General features: G+C 36.0%; 1 protein-coding gene across 4 annotated transcripts in view; it reads left to right on the top strand.

Moving 5' to 3' along the window:
* Positions 1-16,667, top strand: part of TDRD3 (tudor domain containing 3) — a 192,590-nt gene that overhangs the window by 107,657 nt on the left and 68,266 nt on the right. For all 4 annotated transcript variants that reach the window (XM_070471156.1, XM_070471154.1, XM_020894978.2 and 1 more), the window contains 3 exons: positions 5,982-6,122; positions 10,200-10,356; positions 11,116-11,241. In XM_070471156.1, coding sequence (XP_070327257.1) covers positions 5,982-6,122; positions 10,200-10,356; positions 11,116-11,241 — 424 coding nt within the window. The remainder of the gene's footprint in view (positions 1-5,981; positions 6,123-10,199; positions 10,357-11,115; positions 11,242-16,667) is intronic.

Here is a 16,667-nt window from a genome sequence, read left to right as displayed (position 1 = left end):
TTTAAAGAAAAAAAAAAACTCTAATAAATCGAAATCTCCTAAATTTAGTGTATGTGAACACCTTGCAATATATATTGTTTAAGTGCATTTAAATCTCTTTTATTCAAAGAAAAGCTGAAGCCAAAACACTCGTATATGACCATGCAAGACTTTCAGTGTCAACAAAGACACTAATGAACATATCCTACATGGGATTGCAGTGCTATCCAAATTGTTTGAAAAATGCATTACAGACAACTTGGCTGACTTTTAAGCGAGCATAAAAGGCCCTCTAACCTATGCAGGTTTTCTCATGACGCATATAGAAAATGCTAGTGTGTTTCTGCTCACTTCATATGTAACAGGTGCCCTTACGTTGTGCTGTATCCTGTGCTTTTTCTGTGGGACCATTCCATTCAGGAGCAAAGAGCACTGTGATTCCAATCTGTGTGTATTTACTAACCCTTCCCTGAGGTTTGTGTATGTTGGATATTGTGGTGTTTTAGATCACCGAGTGTACAGAAGAAAGAATTCAAGCAAAATATTGCTGTTCTTCAGTACTTTTGTTTGTGGAATTAGAAATTATTCAAATTTAAAATAAATTATTGGACTGTGGAAATAAAAAAGATAAAAATAAAATAGGATGGTCAGAAATTGAGAATTCTTTGAAATTCTTATATAGTTTATATTCTAGTAAGGACAATAAATAATAGAAACATACTAAATAAGTAAATTGCAAATTTCAGCCTTAAATAGAGTAATTTGATTAGGCTTCAAGATGGTGAAATTTGTGTCAAGAATCTAAGGTGGTAAGGGTTAGTGACATGGTTATCTGAGAAGAGTGTGCCAGGGAGAAGGAAACCGCTGCAAAGGCTCTAAAGCAGGAGTTTATGTTGAAGGAATAGCACTGTGACCAGTAGAAGCAGAGAAGACAGAGGGACAAATTCTAGAATATAAAATCAGGAGTGATAATGGGGTTAGCTTATGTAGGGCCCTGTAAGCCATCTTAAAGACAGTCAGAAGGAAATGAGGAGCCTTTGTAGGGTTGTTAGCACATCAGTACATCAGCTGACCTACATTTAGAAAGTCTAATTCTGGCTGTTGTGTTCAGAAAGGGAAGATGGATATCATACAAGTTAGGGAATTATTGAAATAGTCCAGGGGGAGAAAAAGTTTTGGTAGTGATGGCAGCTGTAATAGGTAGCATTAACTGTTCAGATTCAGCTATTTTGAAAAATACAACCATCAGAGTTTCTGAGAGATTACATGCAGAGCTTGTGAGAAGAGGTGTTACAAAAGACTTCAAGGATTTTGCCCTGAAAAATTAGCAGGTTAGAGTTGCTTACTTTGAATTGGAAATGACAGAGTTTGAACAGGGTGTTCTGTTTTTAATGTGTTAACACTGAGGTGCCTTTTAGGCATCCACCTGGTAATGTCTAATAGGCAGCGAGACAGTAAGGTAAAGGGTGAGGTTTGGGATGGATGTATGCATTTGAGAGTGAAATGCATATGAATGATATTTAAAATCATGAGGTCACATGTGATCCTCAAGGCAATGGGAGCTGAAGGGAAGGGAAGAGCATAAGGAATAAACCCTTTAGCATTTTAACCTTACCAGTTGAATGAAAGAAGTTGAACCAGCCAAGGTGTGACCAGGAAGATAGGAATTAAACAAGAGAATACAGAAATCATATCATGGAGTGTGATGTATTGAATTTGTCAAGGGCTGTTGAAACATTCTATAAGATATGGCTTGAAAATGAATGTAGAGTTAGGGAAGTCGTTCATTCTCTTCACATTCTGTACAGATGATGGTAAGATAAACTATAGATGTACAGATACCAGTGAGTTGTTGTGGTAAAACAACATATCAGTGGGTTGATGTGGTAAAAATCTATGTAAGTTCTTTAATGATTATTTTAGTTTTTCCAGTGAGGAAGTAAGCATGGTCATATAGTCACAATGAGGGAGAAGATGTTTGAAGTTTGAGGAGCTAGGAGACATGTGAAATAGTGGTTGGGAAGATTGGGAGGTGAATGGCCTAGGAGAATGTACTACGATTGCTAGACCGCATTAAGGCCCACTTAGGTTTCATGGTCATGATGGTCTCACAGATGCCTGATTCACATCAGTTACCTTATGGGTAATGTTTATGTTGTGATGTCTTTAGATATTTGTATGTTTAGTGAGGAACAACTATTTTATAGCAGTGAAAAGCAGTTCTGAAAATGCTGTTTATCTTGTTCCTTAATCCATAAAATGGAAAGAAAATAATAAAGAAATGTCCCCAGAAGATGGAACTATTTCACTGGCACCAAAAGAAAAGGCACTTTTGGAGTTACAGAATTTAAATTCTGGAAATACATTTAATTTGGAACAGGTCAGGCTTCAGACTTTTCAGGTAACTCTGTTCTATTATATTAAAACAGTAATGTTGCCATCTTTCTGTTATGAGTGTTTACCATGTGCCAGTTACTGAATTCATTACTTGATGTGATGATGTTATTTAACCCTCCCATTATCCCAATGAGGTAGGTTTTTTTGTTGACAGTGCAGTGTGACATGTGGGATCTTAGTTCCTGACAGGGAATCAGATCTGTACTTTGTGGAGTGGAAGCGTGGAGACTTAACCACTGGACCAGCAGGAAATTCTCTTCTTCCTGTTTTATGGATGAGAAACCCAGAGCTTATGGAAAGTAGACGTTAAGTGACTTGCCTAAGGGCTGGAACTAGGAAGTGGCTCAGCAGAGATTTTAAATAGAGGAAAACAATAGAATGGGAAAGACTAGAGGTCTCTTCAAGAAAATTAGAGATACCAAGGGAACATTTCATTCAAAGATGGGCAGATAAAAGACAGAAATGGTAGGGACCTAACAGAAGCAGAAGATATTAAGAAGAGGCGGCGATAATACAAAGAAGAATACAAAAAAGATCTTCATGACCCAGATAACCACGATGGTGTGATCACTCACCTAGAGCCAGACATCCTGGAATATGAAGTCAAGTGGGCCTTAGGAAGCATCACTACGAACAAGCTAGTGGAGGCGATGGAATTCCATATGAGTTATTTCAAATCCTATAAGATGATGTTGTGAAAGTGCTGCATTCAACATGCCAGCGAATTTGGAAAACTCAGCAGTGGCCACAGGACTGGAAAAGGTCAATTTTCATTCCAATCCCAAAAAAGGGCAATGCCAAAGAATGTTCAAACTTCTGCACAATTGCACTCATCTCACACGCTAGCAAAGTAATGCTCAAAATTCTCCAAGCCAGGCTTCAACAGTACGTGAACTGTGAACTTCCAGATGTTCAAGATGGATTTTAAAAAGGCAGAGGAACCAGAGATCAAATTACCAACATCCTCTGGATCATAGAAAAAGCAAGACAATTACAGAAAAACATCTATTTCTGCTTTATTGCTTACACCAAAGTCTATGACTCTAGATCACAACAAACTGCTGAAAATTCTGAAAGAGATGGAATATCAGACCACCTTCCCTGCCTCTTGAGAAACCTGTATGCAGGTCAGGAAGCAACAGTTAGAACCGGACATGGAACAACGGACTGGTTCCAAATTGGGAAAGGAGTACGTTAAGGCTGTATATTGTCACCCTGCTTATTTAACTTATATGCAGAGTACATCAAGCAAAATGCCAGGCTGGATGAAGCACAAGCTGGAATCAAGATTGCTGGGAGAAATATCAATAACTTCAGATATGCAGATGATACCACCCTTATGGCAGAAATTGAAGAGCAACTGAAGAGCCTCTTAATGAAAGTGAAAGAGGAGAGTGAAAAAGTTGGCTTAAAACTCAATATTCAAAAAACAAAGATCATGGCATCTGGTCCCATCACTTCATGGCAAATGGATGGGGAAACAGTGGAAACAGTGAGAGACTTTATTTTGGGGGGGCTTCAAAATCACTGCAGATGAAGACTGCAGCCATGAAATTAAAAGACATTTGCTCCCTGGAAGAAAAGCTATGACCAACCTAGACAGCATGTTAAAAGCAGAGACATTACTTTGCCGACAAAGGTCCATCTCGTCAGTGCTATGGTTTTTCCATTAGTCATGTATGGATGTGAGAGTTGGACTATAAAGAAAGCTGAGTGCCAAAGAATTGATGCTTTTGAACTGTGGTGTTGGAGAAGACTCTTGAGGGTCCCTTGGACTACAAGGAGGTCCAACCAGTCCATCCTAAAGGAAATCAGTCCTGAATGTTCATTGGAAGGACTGATGCTGAAGCTGAAACTCCAATACTTTGGCCACCTGATGCAACGACCTGACTCATTGGAAAAGACCCTGATGCTGGGAAAGATTGAAGGCAGGAGGAGAAGGGGCAACAGAGGATGAGATGGTTGGATGGCATTACCGACTCAATGGACATGAGTTTGAGCAAGCTCTGGGAGTTAATGATGGACATGGAAGCCTGGTGTCCTGCAGTCCATGGGGTTGCAAAGAGTCGGACACAGCTGAGCAACTGAACTGAACTAAAGCCTCTATTCTTACATATACTACATTGTTTCTCAGTCTGATAAACCTTGTATTACATTAATATAAACTCATATTTTTCCTTATGGTTGCATAAATAATGACTATCAAGACATTTCAAATCTTTTTTTTTTTTTTTTGCTGGATTGCAGTTAACAAAATTTGAATGAATCCAATAATGAATCTCTGAAGATGTGGTTTTAATTTTGATTTGAGTTAAATTTAAATATTGTGATGTATCACCTACCTTATAGAGATATTTAACGTGTTGTCCATTGATGATCATATTACATCATTTTTTTGTTTTTCAGGTTCTATTTCTTTATATTTTCATATGATTCAAATTAATTTCTCAGTCTTATTTAAATGTATATCTGAAATGTTTTCTTATTGTAGTCATTATAAGACACTTTAAGAATATTACTAGTTACCCTAATAATAATCAAGTGTTGGCTTCTGCTTTTATTAGGTTTTTTAGAAAACTATAAAGATATTATATAACCAGAAGCATAATTTGATATTGTACAAATAACAACCGTGAGGTGCTTTTCAATCATGAATTTGTATCTTTCTAAACCAGTGTTCTAATGTTTCCACAGTGGTTTTGATAAAACAGAAATGAGATCAAATTTCATTACACAAAGAAATATTCAAATAAGTCAGACAAAATAAGAACTAGGACTACAGAAGGTTTATACGTGGTTAATAAGGTATATCATGGCGCCGTGTATGCACGCTCAGTCATGTCTGACTCTTTGTAACCCCATGAACTGTAGCCTGCCGGGCTCCTCTGTCCAGGGGATTTCCCAGGCAAGAAATACTGGAGTGGGTTGCCGTATCCTTCTCCAGGGGGTCTTCCCGACCCAGGGGTTTTCCTTGCCTCTCCTGCACTGGCAAGCTGATTCTTTACCACTTGTGTCATCTGGGAAGCCCCCAAGATATAGCATACTATGCAATTAATATAGATAATAAATCAGTAATGAGACTTTTAATCCAGTATTAAAATTTGTATTATTTGTTTACATTCTTCGATTATAGAATATAGAATATTGTTCCTGTTACTGGATCATGGGTGTAATGTAACTGATTCCTAAATAGGTTTGGTGCCTTGCTAAAGAAAGCCTTGACATGTAGCTGGACTTGTAACATGCGTATCATGATATCAGTCAAGTATTTTACTGGAATAATTTTTGACATCTCATCTCCATAATACTTGTATTATTTTCTATATTGCTGTCTACTTAAGTTTATTCTAATGATTTGCTTTGAAGATATAAAAATTATAATTATATAATTTTTTTAATTCCCTCACCTGGACTTGTGGAAAGATGAGGTTATGACTAGTAGATGTTTAGAAAGAATTAGTTAGCATTTCACTTTTTTCCTGTTAAACATAGTTAGGAAACTTAAGTACTTCAGTTTTGCTAGATGTTTTTAGTCATAACTTAGACTTTAAACCTTTTTAAAATTCCGTTTATTTATATTTATTTTGTCTTTTTCTTATCTGAAGACCAAGACATTTGGAGGCGGCGGTGGTGGTGCTAGAAGTAATCTCAACATGAGTGCTGCTGGTAACCGAAATAGGGAAATTTTACAGAAAGAAAAGGCAAACAAATCAGAGGGAAAACATGAAGGTGTCTATAGAGAACTGGTAAGACTGAAGAACCAACCACAAAGTTTGCATCTTTTTTTCTTTAATAGTGTTGTTTTTAAATTCTCAGAACCACCACTAACTTTTTGAGTATATTATAGACAGTGTCACAAGTGTAAGAAGACTTTCATTAAGGATTCCATTTAATTCATGGAAAATTTGGATTATTTGAAAAATAATTTACTTAAGTAAAATTTACTTAACTTTCTAATGTGTGAATGATGTCTTTTGGAATGGACTGATAAAAAGTCATCAAATTACACAAAAAACATTCAATGGAAATTATTTTCTAAAAGATGATGCATCAAAAACATAGTTATCTGTCCTTTCCTCTCCTTTCCCACATCTTTTCTCAGATTTTGTCTGAGGTCATTTTGTTCTTTGCGGAAAATATTGAAACAGTAGATGTATATTATAGACTCAATTACAAAATATTACTATATTTTTAAGATAAATGGGAAGTCAGATGTTGCTGGGTATGCCACCGTGTCTTCAGATATAAGGGAGCTGACAGGAATTCATTTTCCTCTACCTTTTGAGTTTGAATGACTTTGGGTGATTTTGTCTAGAGAGTTCTAAGATTAGCTTAAATAAGAGGGTTTGTCATCTCATATAACAAGAAATCTGGAGCTGGATGGTTATAAAGATTGGCAAATTAAGCAATATAACAATGTTGGAACTCTGGTAGGCATCACTTTGGTTTCTTGGCTTTCTTCTCTGGGTTACAGGATTCTCTGTGTGTAATCTTCATGAAGAAAGTTCAAAGGCAGGAATGAAAGGGGACATTTCTCTGTGTGTGGGTGTTTTATCAGATAAGAAAATAATTTCGGAAATCTCTGGTAAATTCCATCTATGATTCATTGACTAGAACTAGGTTATGTGTCCATTCCTAAATCAATCACTAGCTAAGGAGAATGGGTTTATAACAGAGGTAGACTATTGCTTCCTTGAATATATGACCATCTCATTGTAAAAAAAAGTCAGTTTTCAGGTTCAAGTGGATATAGCAAGTTGAAAAAGACACTGTCTCTTACTCAAGAAGTGCTTTAACTTGAGTGCATTGAGAACTGTTTTCTGGGAATGTCTTGCCATAGAACACTAAAGACCAGCAGTTTGGGATTGTTTTGAGGATTAAAAGCATAAGAAGGGAGTGATATCACAAAGATGGCAAAATGGAAAGTTCCAGGAATTGTCTCCTCCACCAAAATAGCTATTAAGCTGACAAACGTCTGAAACAACTATTTTACAACTTTGGAGTCAAGTCAGACTCTTGCAGCATACAGAGTGGTGATGGATGAAGAAAGAGGCTAGTCACTGGCTGATTATGGAGATAATGGAACAAAGACTCCAGTGATCACAGATCACAGAGAATATAATCCTTATCAAAAATGTTTGGAACAGTTACTAAACAAACTTAAAACTGCAGTCTTCATCAAGTAACAACACCAATCTCTGAGGAGGAGGGAGAATTTGATTTCCAAAATTTCCACCAGTACAGTATTCAGAATTTTCAGTTCTCAGCAGAAAATTATAGAGCATACCAAAAACAGAAAGTATGACCCATTCATAGGAAAAAGAAAGAAATTGAAAGAAACTATCCCTGAAGAAACCCAGGCATTGAACTTAATAAAAAAAAAAGACCTTAAATTAACTGTCTTAGAAATACAGGTCTGAAGGAAACCATTGGCAAAGAGCTAAAAGAAATCAAGAGAACAATATATGGACGATATATGAGGATATATCAATAAAGGTAAATTATAAAAAAAGAAAATACAATTTCTTGAACTAGAAAATACAGTAGTGGAAATAAAAATTTTTCTTAGGTTCAGCATCAGACAAGAGCAGGCAGAAGAAAGAATTACTGAGCTTTAATAGAGGGCAATTGAAATTACCCAGTCTAAGAAGAGAAAGAAAAATGAAGAAAAATAGAGCCTACAGGATCAATGAGGCACCATCAAATATACCAGCATATACATTACAGGAGTCTCAACTGAAAAGAAAAAGGGATAGAAAAAATATTTGAAGAACTAATGCCCCCCCCCATTACCAAATTTGATGACATCTACAAATCTGAGAAGCTCAATGGTCTCCTATAGGCTAAATGCAGAGACACACCAAGACACATAATCTAGTTGTTGAAAGGTAGAGACAGGATATCTTGAAAGCAATGAGAGAGAAGTAACTCATCAAATAGAAGGGATCCTCAATAAATGGCCAATTTTTCATTAAAAACTATGAAGGCAAGGAAGCAGTGGGGTGATACATTGAATGTACTGAAAAGAAAACTCTTCATCTATAATTCTATTCATAAAAACTGTCATTTAAGAATGAAGGAGACTAATCAAAAGGACAGTTTGAAATTCTGATGACCAGGTACCCAGTGCTTTTGCCTGTTGTATGTTTTTCAGTTCTTTATTTTTAGCAATTGAAAAAAAGATTTGATTGGGATGTCAGTGGGTAGTTTCTTTAAAATATTTTTGACAATAAATGATTTTATAGGTTGAATTGTGTCCCATCCATCATCCCAACCCAACCTACCACCTAACAAGATAGATTGAAGTCTTGAGCACCAGTACCTTAAAATGTGACTGCCTTTCTTTGGAAATAGAATCTTTACAGAGATATCAAGTTAAAAAGAGGTCGTTAGGATGGGCCCTAAGCCAAGATGACACTAATTTAACCTGTAAAGAGGGGAGATTTAGACACAGAGGCAGACACATACAGAGAAAAGTTGACATGAAGACGCACAGTGAGAAGATGGCTGTGTGACTGGAATGATGCATCTATAAACTAAGGAAAGCCAAAGATTGCCAGTAAACAACACAAACTAGAAGAGGCAAGGAAGGTTTTTTCCTAAAGCTGTCAGAGCATGGACCTGCCAGCACCTTGAATGAGAATTTGTTAACTGCAATTCAGGTTAACAAGAAAGGTAGAATAAGTTATACCAAGGTTGGATATGAATTGATTCTTAAGAGTGTTTTTTGGTTAAATTCTATTTAAGTGACAGTATTCTTAATTAGATATATACTTGTGAAATAATTGGGAGAGGGAAAGCCTTTGGAAGGATTTTTTTTTCACATTTAGATAAGTTTTGAATAAGAAGGGTGGATTATAGTTTTAATGTCCAGGCCTTTTTACATTTACTTTAGGATATCTACAGCGGGGATGTAAGATTTCTCTTATATGTAACTCTGACCTATTAATAGCTATTACTATGTTTAAAAAGGATTTTGTGTTTTGAATTCACAAAATCAGAGTTTTTAAAGAAGTCAGAGTTTTAAAAACAGGGTTTTTTTTTTTTTTTTAAGTCCTGTGCTTTTATCAATGCCTACGTGGGTATGAGTGTAGATGTCAGCAACATGCATGCTGTCTTAAATACTATCTTAAAGCCTATCCATCTCAACTCATAAAAGTACAAAAGTTAGTTGTGTATTTCTCAGCTAGTTATGGTTTGATAAATGTCTTCATGGGATATGTTTATGTTACTTAAACAGTCCTTTAATTCTACTCAGGTCCAGATTTTTCAAGATACGGGATTCTGACACTTGTAAAGTAGATTTTTTAAATTTGAGGTATAGGCTGTCAAAGCTTCATAGATAGTATTGCTTATAAATATAAAGCAGAATATTGAAACAATAGAGAGTAGGAAAAAAAACCAAGCCACTGAGATGGTACCATTTTGTTAGCTTCTTTTTATACTTTGTATTTTTTGAGAAGTGCTATATAAATTGTATTTCCTTAGGACAGGGAAGTATTAGCCATGACAATTTTTCATTAGGTAGTTTTCATTGCCTGTTTTTTTTAAAAGCTTTATAGTGACATATCATAAAGTTTCTTTTTTTGTTTGTTTGTTTTGCATTTTTAATGATTCAAAGAAAGTACTCAAGGCACAGCCTTGCATATCACAGATCTTTCCTTGACTATTGGTATGAAAAAACAGCAAGCAAATAATATATTAATATCACATTTTCCCATAAACATCAGATGTAATTTTTGGTTAAAAAACAGTATATATTTAAGAACTCATACTTTGCTTGTTTATTGGCCGTTGGCATAACTTTACTTTGTTGCTTATAGGTTGATGAGAAGGCTCTGAGACATATAACAGAAATGGGCTTTAGTAAAGAAGCATCAAGGCAAGCTCTCATGGATAATGGCAACAACTTAGAAGCAGCACTGAATGTACTTCTTAACAGCAATAAACAGAAACCTGTTACGGGTCCACCTTTGAGAGGTATAATTCTTAATGTGCCAGACAATATTGTTTGCTTTTCAGAGAAGTGTATATTGTTGACAAAAACTGGATTTTGTTGCTGTGAAGTCTGTAACTTCATTTAGCTTTATGGTAAGTGGAGGTAGCAATCGTTTTGGAACCAGAGACATATGGGTTATTCTTAGTTTCATAGTCTTCATCTTTATATAAAATAAAGTAGGTCTAATAAAATAAGGTTTTGAGTAATAAAGAAAATATAAAATAACTGGCTCTACTTAATCTATTTCTAGAACTAGGCCACTTTTATAACTGACTAAATAGTCTACAAACACTTAATAATTAACAGGAACATGACTTTTATTTAGTGTTATTTTAAAATTACTGTATGGTCAAGCATATTATGTGATTTTTCAAGTCCTAACCATATATTCTTTAAAAAAGATAAGTATTTGCTGTATAGCAGAGATTGCCACAACATTGTAAAGCAACTGTATTTCAATTAAAAAATTGGTTAAAGAAAAATCTTATAAAAATGATTTATTTCCTTCAAACACAATTTACATGAACAAATTTCCAGATAGGCCATTTAGAAGATTAAAGGTGCTAGTTAATATAGTCATTTAAAACCATTTTTGCTGTAAAGGATATAGGTCATACAGAAAAATATGAAAAGAAATACGTGTATGAGGTTTTACTTAAGATGTCTGCTGATCATATTTCAGTGTATATTCCCCTTTTGTTTTGCATGTATGCTGTATGTGTCTTACTTCACGTCTTCAGGTAAAGGGAAAGGCCGGGGCCGGATACGACCTGAAGATGAAGAAGAACTAGGAAATGCAAGGCCGTCAGCGCCAAGCACGTTATTCGACTTCTTGGAGTCTAAAATGGGGACTTTGAGTGTGGAAGGTAGGCTAAACTTAAAGTAGATTTCTGTTTAAAGCACCAAACTTTGTTTGGAATTATATAAAAAATGTATAATATACTGACAATATAAACATATATTCTGAGTTTTGTAAATTTAATCACAAACTTCCTGTTTGACAAAAGCACAGAATAAAATTTTGATTGTTGTATTCTGAAATCATTGAAGCTTATTTTGCCCTTTATCTGTATGATGGACAATATCATCAAATTCTTTATCCCAGTTTACTAACTGACAAGATTAGCTATGAAAACAGATTGTTATTTTGGAGAAATTATTAATATCATTATTATGTAATTAACTGACAAGGTTAGCTATGAAAACAGATTGTTATTTTGGAGAAATTATTAATATCATTACTATGTAATTTCATATGACTTTTGATTCTGAAATTAGTCTCTTTTTTTCTCTACATATTAACACACTGTATGAAAATGTGTGATTGGGGTTAGGATTAAATGAGCACAGTGAGTGAGTATGCTCTCACATTGTGGTATATTTCTTAGTATGATGTATTTTAGAGATTAACATAATACTGGAAGAGATATAATTATGTTAAATTTTTATTTTTAAGTATGGAATATGATAAAGATTTACTAGAATTAAAAGATTTTAATATATGATCTCAAAGATTTAGGGAAATTATTTTTAGGGTTAATTTTCTCTTTCAGATATATTTTGAATTAAATTTAAGAGCAAAGATAAAATGCTTTTATAATAAATTTTGAATGTACAAATTTCATGAAAATGAAATTTCTCATTAGGGTGCAAAGAAAAGATAATGTCTGAAAAACAAATGTTGGATGTAGAATGTAGATGATTTGTAAGTAGACACATGTAAGATCAGTATTTCCTTTTTTCTTTTTGCTTCCTTTTTAAAACATGATGAATTCATTTTCTAATGCTATTTCACAAAATACCAAAAGTTTAATAGCTTAAAACATTGCAAATATATTATCTCATAGTTTCTATGGTTCAGGAGTCTAAGTGTAGCTTAGTTGAAATCTCTGATCAAGGTCTCACATACTGAAATCAAGATTTTAGCTGAGCCTGTGATCTTCTCTGAGGTTTGCGGTCCTCTTACAGGCTCATGGTAGTTAGCAAAATTCACTTACTTGTGGATATAGGATTGACATGTATTGCTTTCTCATTTAATATTTCCTGGATAGTGCTTTCAGCTCCTAGAGATCCTCAGGTCCTTGCCACTTGACCCCATCTCTAGCAGTTCACATGTTTGTGTCTACGAGGTTAGCAGGAGAGCCTCTGTTGCTTCTTAAAATTTCTCTGACTTATAGATATTTTTGTCCCAACTTCCCTTTATACTATCCCAATCAGAGCTTCGTTGATTTCCTTTTATCCTTCTGTTTCCATACATTTTGGACTTTCCTTGTAGCTCAGTCGGTAAATAATCTGCTTGCAGTGCAGGAGACCCAGGTTTGATCCCTGGGTTGGGAAGATCCCCTGGAGAAGGAAATGGCAATCTACTCCAGTATCCTTGCCTGGAAAATCTCATGGACAGAGGAGCCTGGTGGGCTGCAGTCCATGGGGTCGCAGAGTCAGGCACGACTGAGTGACAAACACTTCCCTACATTTGTTTGCTTCTGACTCCTAGAGTCTCTTCTAACTCATAATGAAGTTGAGAGTGAGAATAGTAATTCAGCTGTGATCTGTGTGTCTGTTATCCTTCAGTTCTCACAGAATACATCCTATACCAACAAAATTTAGTAATATAAGCATTCCACTTGGAAAAAGGTATTAAAGTTAATTAAGATACATGACATGAATAATACACTCAAAACCGAGTATCAGTGTTAGACTTATTTCTGAAGGGACAGATATTTATGAACACATGTTAATATTGGATATTGTTATAGTGGACTGTTTTGTATTTGCTTTGTTGTTATTAACATGTTACAGAGGAATGTGGAATGTGAGAAAGAAATGGACATTATAATGGTATTTCATACCCTTGATTTTCACAATGAATATAACCTGTAACCTTCATAAATCCCCAAATTCAAAAATTAGATATTTCCAATATTTGTACAGACTCTTAAATTTTATCAAAATTCACACTTTCCGTTGATCATCCTAATGCTGGAAGTTACCCCCTCCAACTTACGTTAGAGTTGTCTGTCCTACTTGATAACCACTATTCTCAGCAAAGCAAGTTTTTATTCTTTCCTAGAATATTGTGTGGAGAGGCCAGCAAACCAAGATGAGAGATGGGCAGAGGCTGCCTAGAGTGGGTGGCATATAGACAGGTTAAAGAGGGAGTATTGAGGGAAGGATATCCTCTATGTAGGGAATTCTGTTCAGGCTTGGCGGCATCAAGAACGTTGTTTCCTGTGATTCGGAGGTTATGGGAGAGGTGGAAATAGAAGGCTACAGATAGAAGTGGTAGGCTGCAGACAGACCAGGAGGACTTTGTCCTAAAAGATTTTTGTTTGTTTATTTGTTTTTTAAGTTTATTTATTTTTAATTGGAGGATAATTGCTTTACAATATTCTTTTGGTTTCCACCATATCAAATCCCTTACAATTGTACAGTGGAAGTGACAAATAGATTCAAAGGATTAGATCTGGTAGAGTGCCTGAAGAACTATGGATGGAGGTTCATGACATTGTACAGGAGGCAGTGATCAAGAACATCCCCAAAAAAAAGAAATGCAAAAAGGCAAAATGATTGTCTGAGGAAGCCTTAAAAATAGCTGAGAAAAGAAGAGAAGCTAAAGGCAAAGGAGAAAAGGAAAGATACACCCATTTGAATATAGAATTCCAAAGAAGAGCAAGGAGAGATAAGAAAACATTCCTCAGTGATCAATGCAAAAAAATAGAGGAAAGCAATAGAATGGGAAAGACTAGAGATCTCTTCAAAAAAAATTAGAGATACCAAAGGAACATTTCATGCAAAGATGGGCACAATAAAGGACTGAAATGGTATGGACCTAACAGAAGCACAAGATATTAAGAAGAGGTGGCAAGATTATAGAAGAACTATACAAAACAGATCTTCATGACCCAGATAACCACAATGGTGTGATCACTCATCTAGAGCCAGACATTATGGAATGTAAAGTCAAGCGGGCCTTAGGAACCATCACTGTAAACAAAGCTAGTGGGGGTGATGGAATTCCATTTGAGTTATTTCACATCCTAAGAGATAATGCTGTGAAAGTGCTGCACTCAATATGCCAGCAAATTTGGAAAACTCAGCAGTGTCCACAGGACTGAAAAATGTCAGTTTTCATTCCAACCGCAAAGAAAGGCAATGTCAAAAGAATGTTCAAACTGCTGCACAATTGTACTCATCTCACATGCTAGTAAAGTAATGCTCAAAATTCTCCAAGCCAGGCTTCAACAGTATGTGAACTGTGAACTTCCAGATGTTCAAGCTGGATATGGAAAAGGCAGAGGAACCAAAGATCAAATTGTCAACATCAGTTGGATCATCGAAAAAGCAAGAGACTTTCAGAAAAACATCTACTTCTGCTTTATTGACTATGCCAAAACCTTTGACTATGTGGATCACACAAACTGTGGAAAGTTCTTAAAGAGTTGGGAATACCAGACCACCTGACCTGCCTCCTGAGAAATCTGTATGCAGGTCAGATATTGAACAACAGTTAGAACTGGACATGGAACAATAGACTGGTTCCAAATAGGGAAAGGAGTATGTCAAGGCTATATATTGTCACCCTGCTTATTCAACTTATATGCAGAGTACATCATGAGAAACACTGTACTGGATGAAGCATAAACTGACATCAAGATTTCCAGGAGAAATATCAATAACCTCAGATATGGAGATGATACCACACTTACGGCAGAAAGCAAAGAAGAACTGAAGAGCCTCTTGATGAAAGTGAAAGAGGAGAGTGAAAAAGTTGGCTTAAAGCTCAACATTCAGAAAACTAAGATCACGGCATCCAGTCCTATCACTTAATGGCACATAGATGGGGGAACAATGGAAACAGTGACTGACTTTATTTTCTTGGGCTCCAAAATCACTGTAGATGGTGATTGCAGACACGAAATTGAAAGACACTTATTCCTCGGAAGAAAAACTATGACCAACCTAGACAGCATATTAAAAGCAGAGACATTACTTTGTCAACAAAGGTCCCTCTACTCAAGGCTGTGATTTTTCCAGTAGTCGTGGATGGATGTGAGAGTTGGACTATGAGGAAAGCTGAGCACTGAAGAATTGATGCTTTTGAACTGTGAGAATCCCTTGAACTTCAAGGAGATCAAACCAGTCAATCTCAAAGGATATCAGTCCTGAATATTCATGGAAGGACTGATACTGAAACTGAAGCTCCAATACTTGGCTACCTCATGTGAACAGCTGACTCACTGGAAAAGACCCTGATGCTGGTAAAGATTGAAGGCGGGAGGAAAAGGGGACAGCAGAGAATGAGATGGTTGGATGGCATCACTGACTTGATGAACATGAGTTTGAGTAAGCTCCGTGAGTTGGGGATGGACAAGGAGACCTGACATGCTGTAGTCCATTGGGTTGCAAAGAGCCAGACATGACTGAGTGATTGAACTGAACTTCCACCTTATATCAACATGAATCAGCCATAGGTAGACATATGTCCCATTCCTCTTGAACCTCCCTTGTTTCCCTCCCTATCTCTCTAGGTTGTCACAGAGCACTGGGTTCAAGCTTCCTGCATCATACAGCAAATTCCCACTGGCTATCTGTTTTACATATGATAATGTATATGTTTCTATGCTACTCTCTTAGTTCATCCCAAGCCCACCTTCCTCACTGTGTCCATCAGTCTTTCTCTATATCTGTGTCTCCATTGGTGCCCTGCAGATAGGTTCATTGGTACCATCTTTCTAGTTTTCATGTATATGCATTAATATACAATATTTATTTTTCTCTTTATGACTTTGGTACTGATGCTGTAAAGAACAGTATTGCACAGGAACCTGAAATCTTAGGTCCATGAATTAAGGTAAATTGGAAGTGGTCAAATAGGAGATGGCAAGAATGAACATTGACATTTTAGGCATCAGCAAACTAAAATGAACTGGAATGGGTAAATTTAACTCAGATGACTATTATATCCACTACTGTGGGCAAGAATCCCTTAAAAGAAATGGAGTAGCCTTCATAGTCAACACAAGAGGCCAAAATGCAGTACTTGGGTGCAATCTCAAAAACAACAGAATGATCTCAATTTTTTTTGGATGCAAACCTTTCAGTATCACAGTAATTGAAATCTGTGCCCCACCACTAATGCCAAAGAAACTAAATTTGAATGGTTTTATGAAGACCCACAAGACCTAGAATTGACACCAAAAAGAAAAAGATGAAAAAGATGTCCTTTTCATCATGGGGACTAGAATGCAAATAGAGAGTCAAGAGATACCTGGAGTAACAGGTGAGTTTGGCC

The sequence above is a fragment of the Odocoileus virginianus genome, chromosome 8 (assembly GCF_023699985.2).
Source record: "Odocoileus virginianus isolate 20LAN1187 ecotype Illinois chromosome 8, Ovbor_1.2, whole genome shotgun sequence".
NCBI classification, from domain to species: Eukaryota; Metazoa; Chordata; class Mammalia; order Artiodactyla; family Cervidae; genus Odocoileus; species Odocoileus virginianus.
Note: the sequence above shows the minus strand (reverse complement) of the source record. Positions and strands in the feature narration are given on the sequence as shown.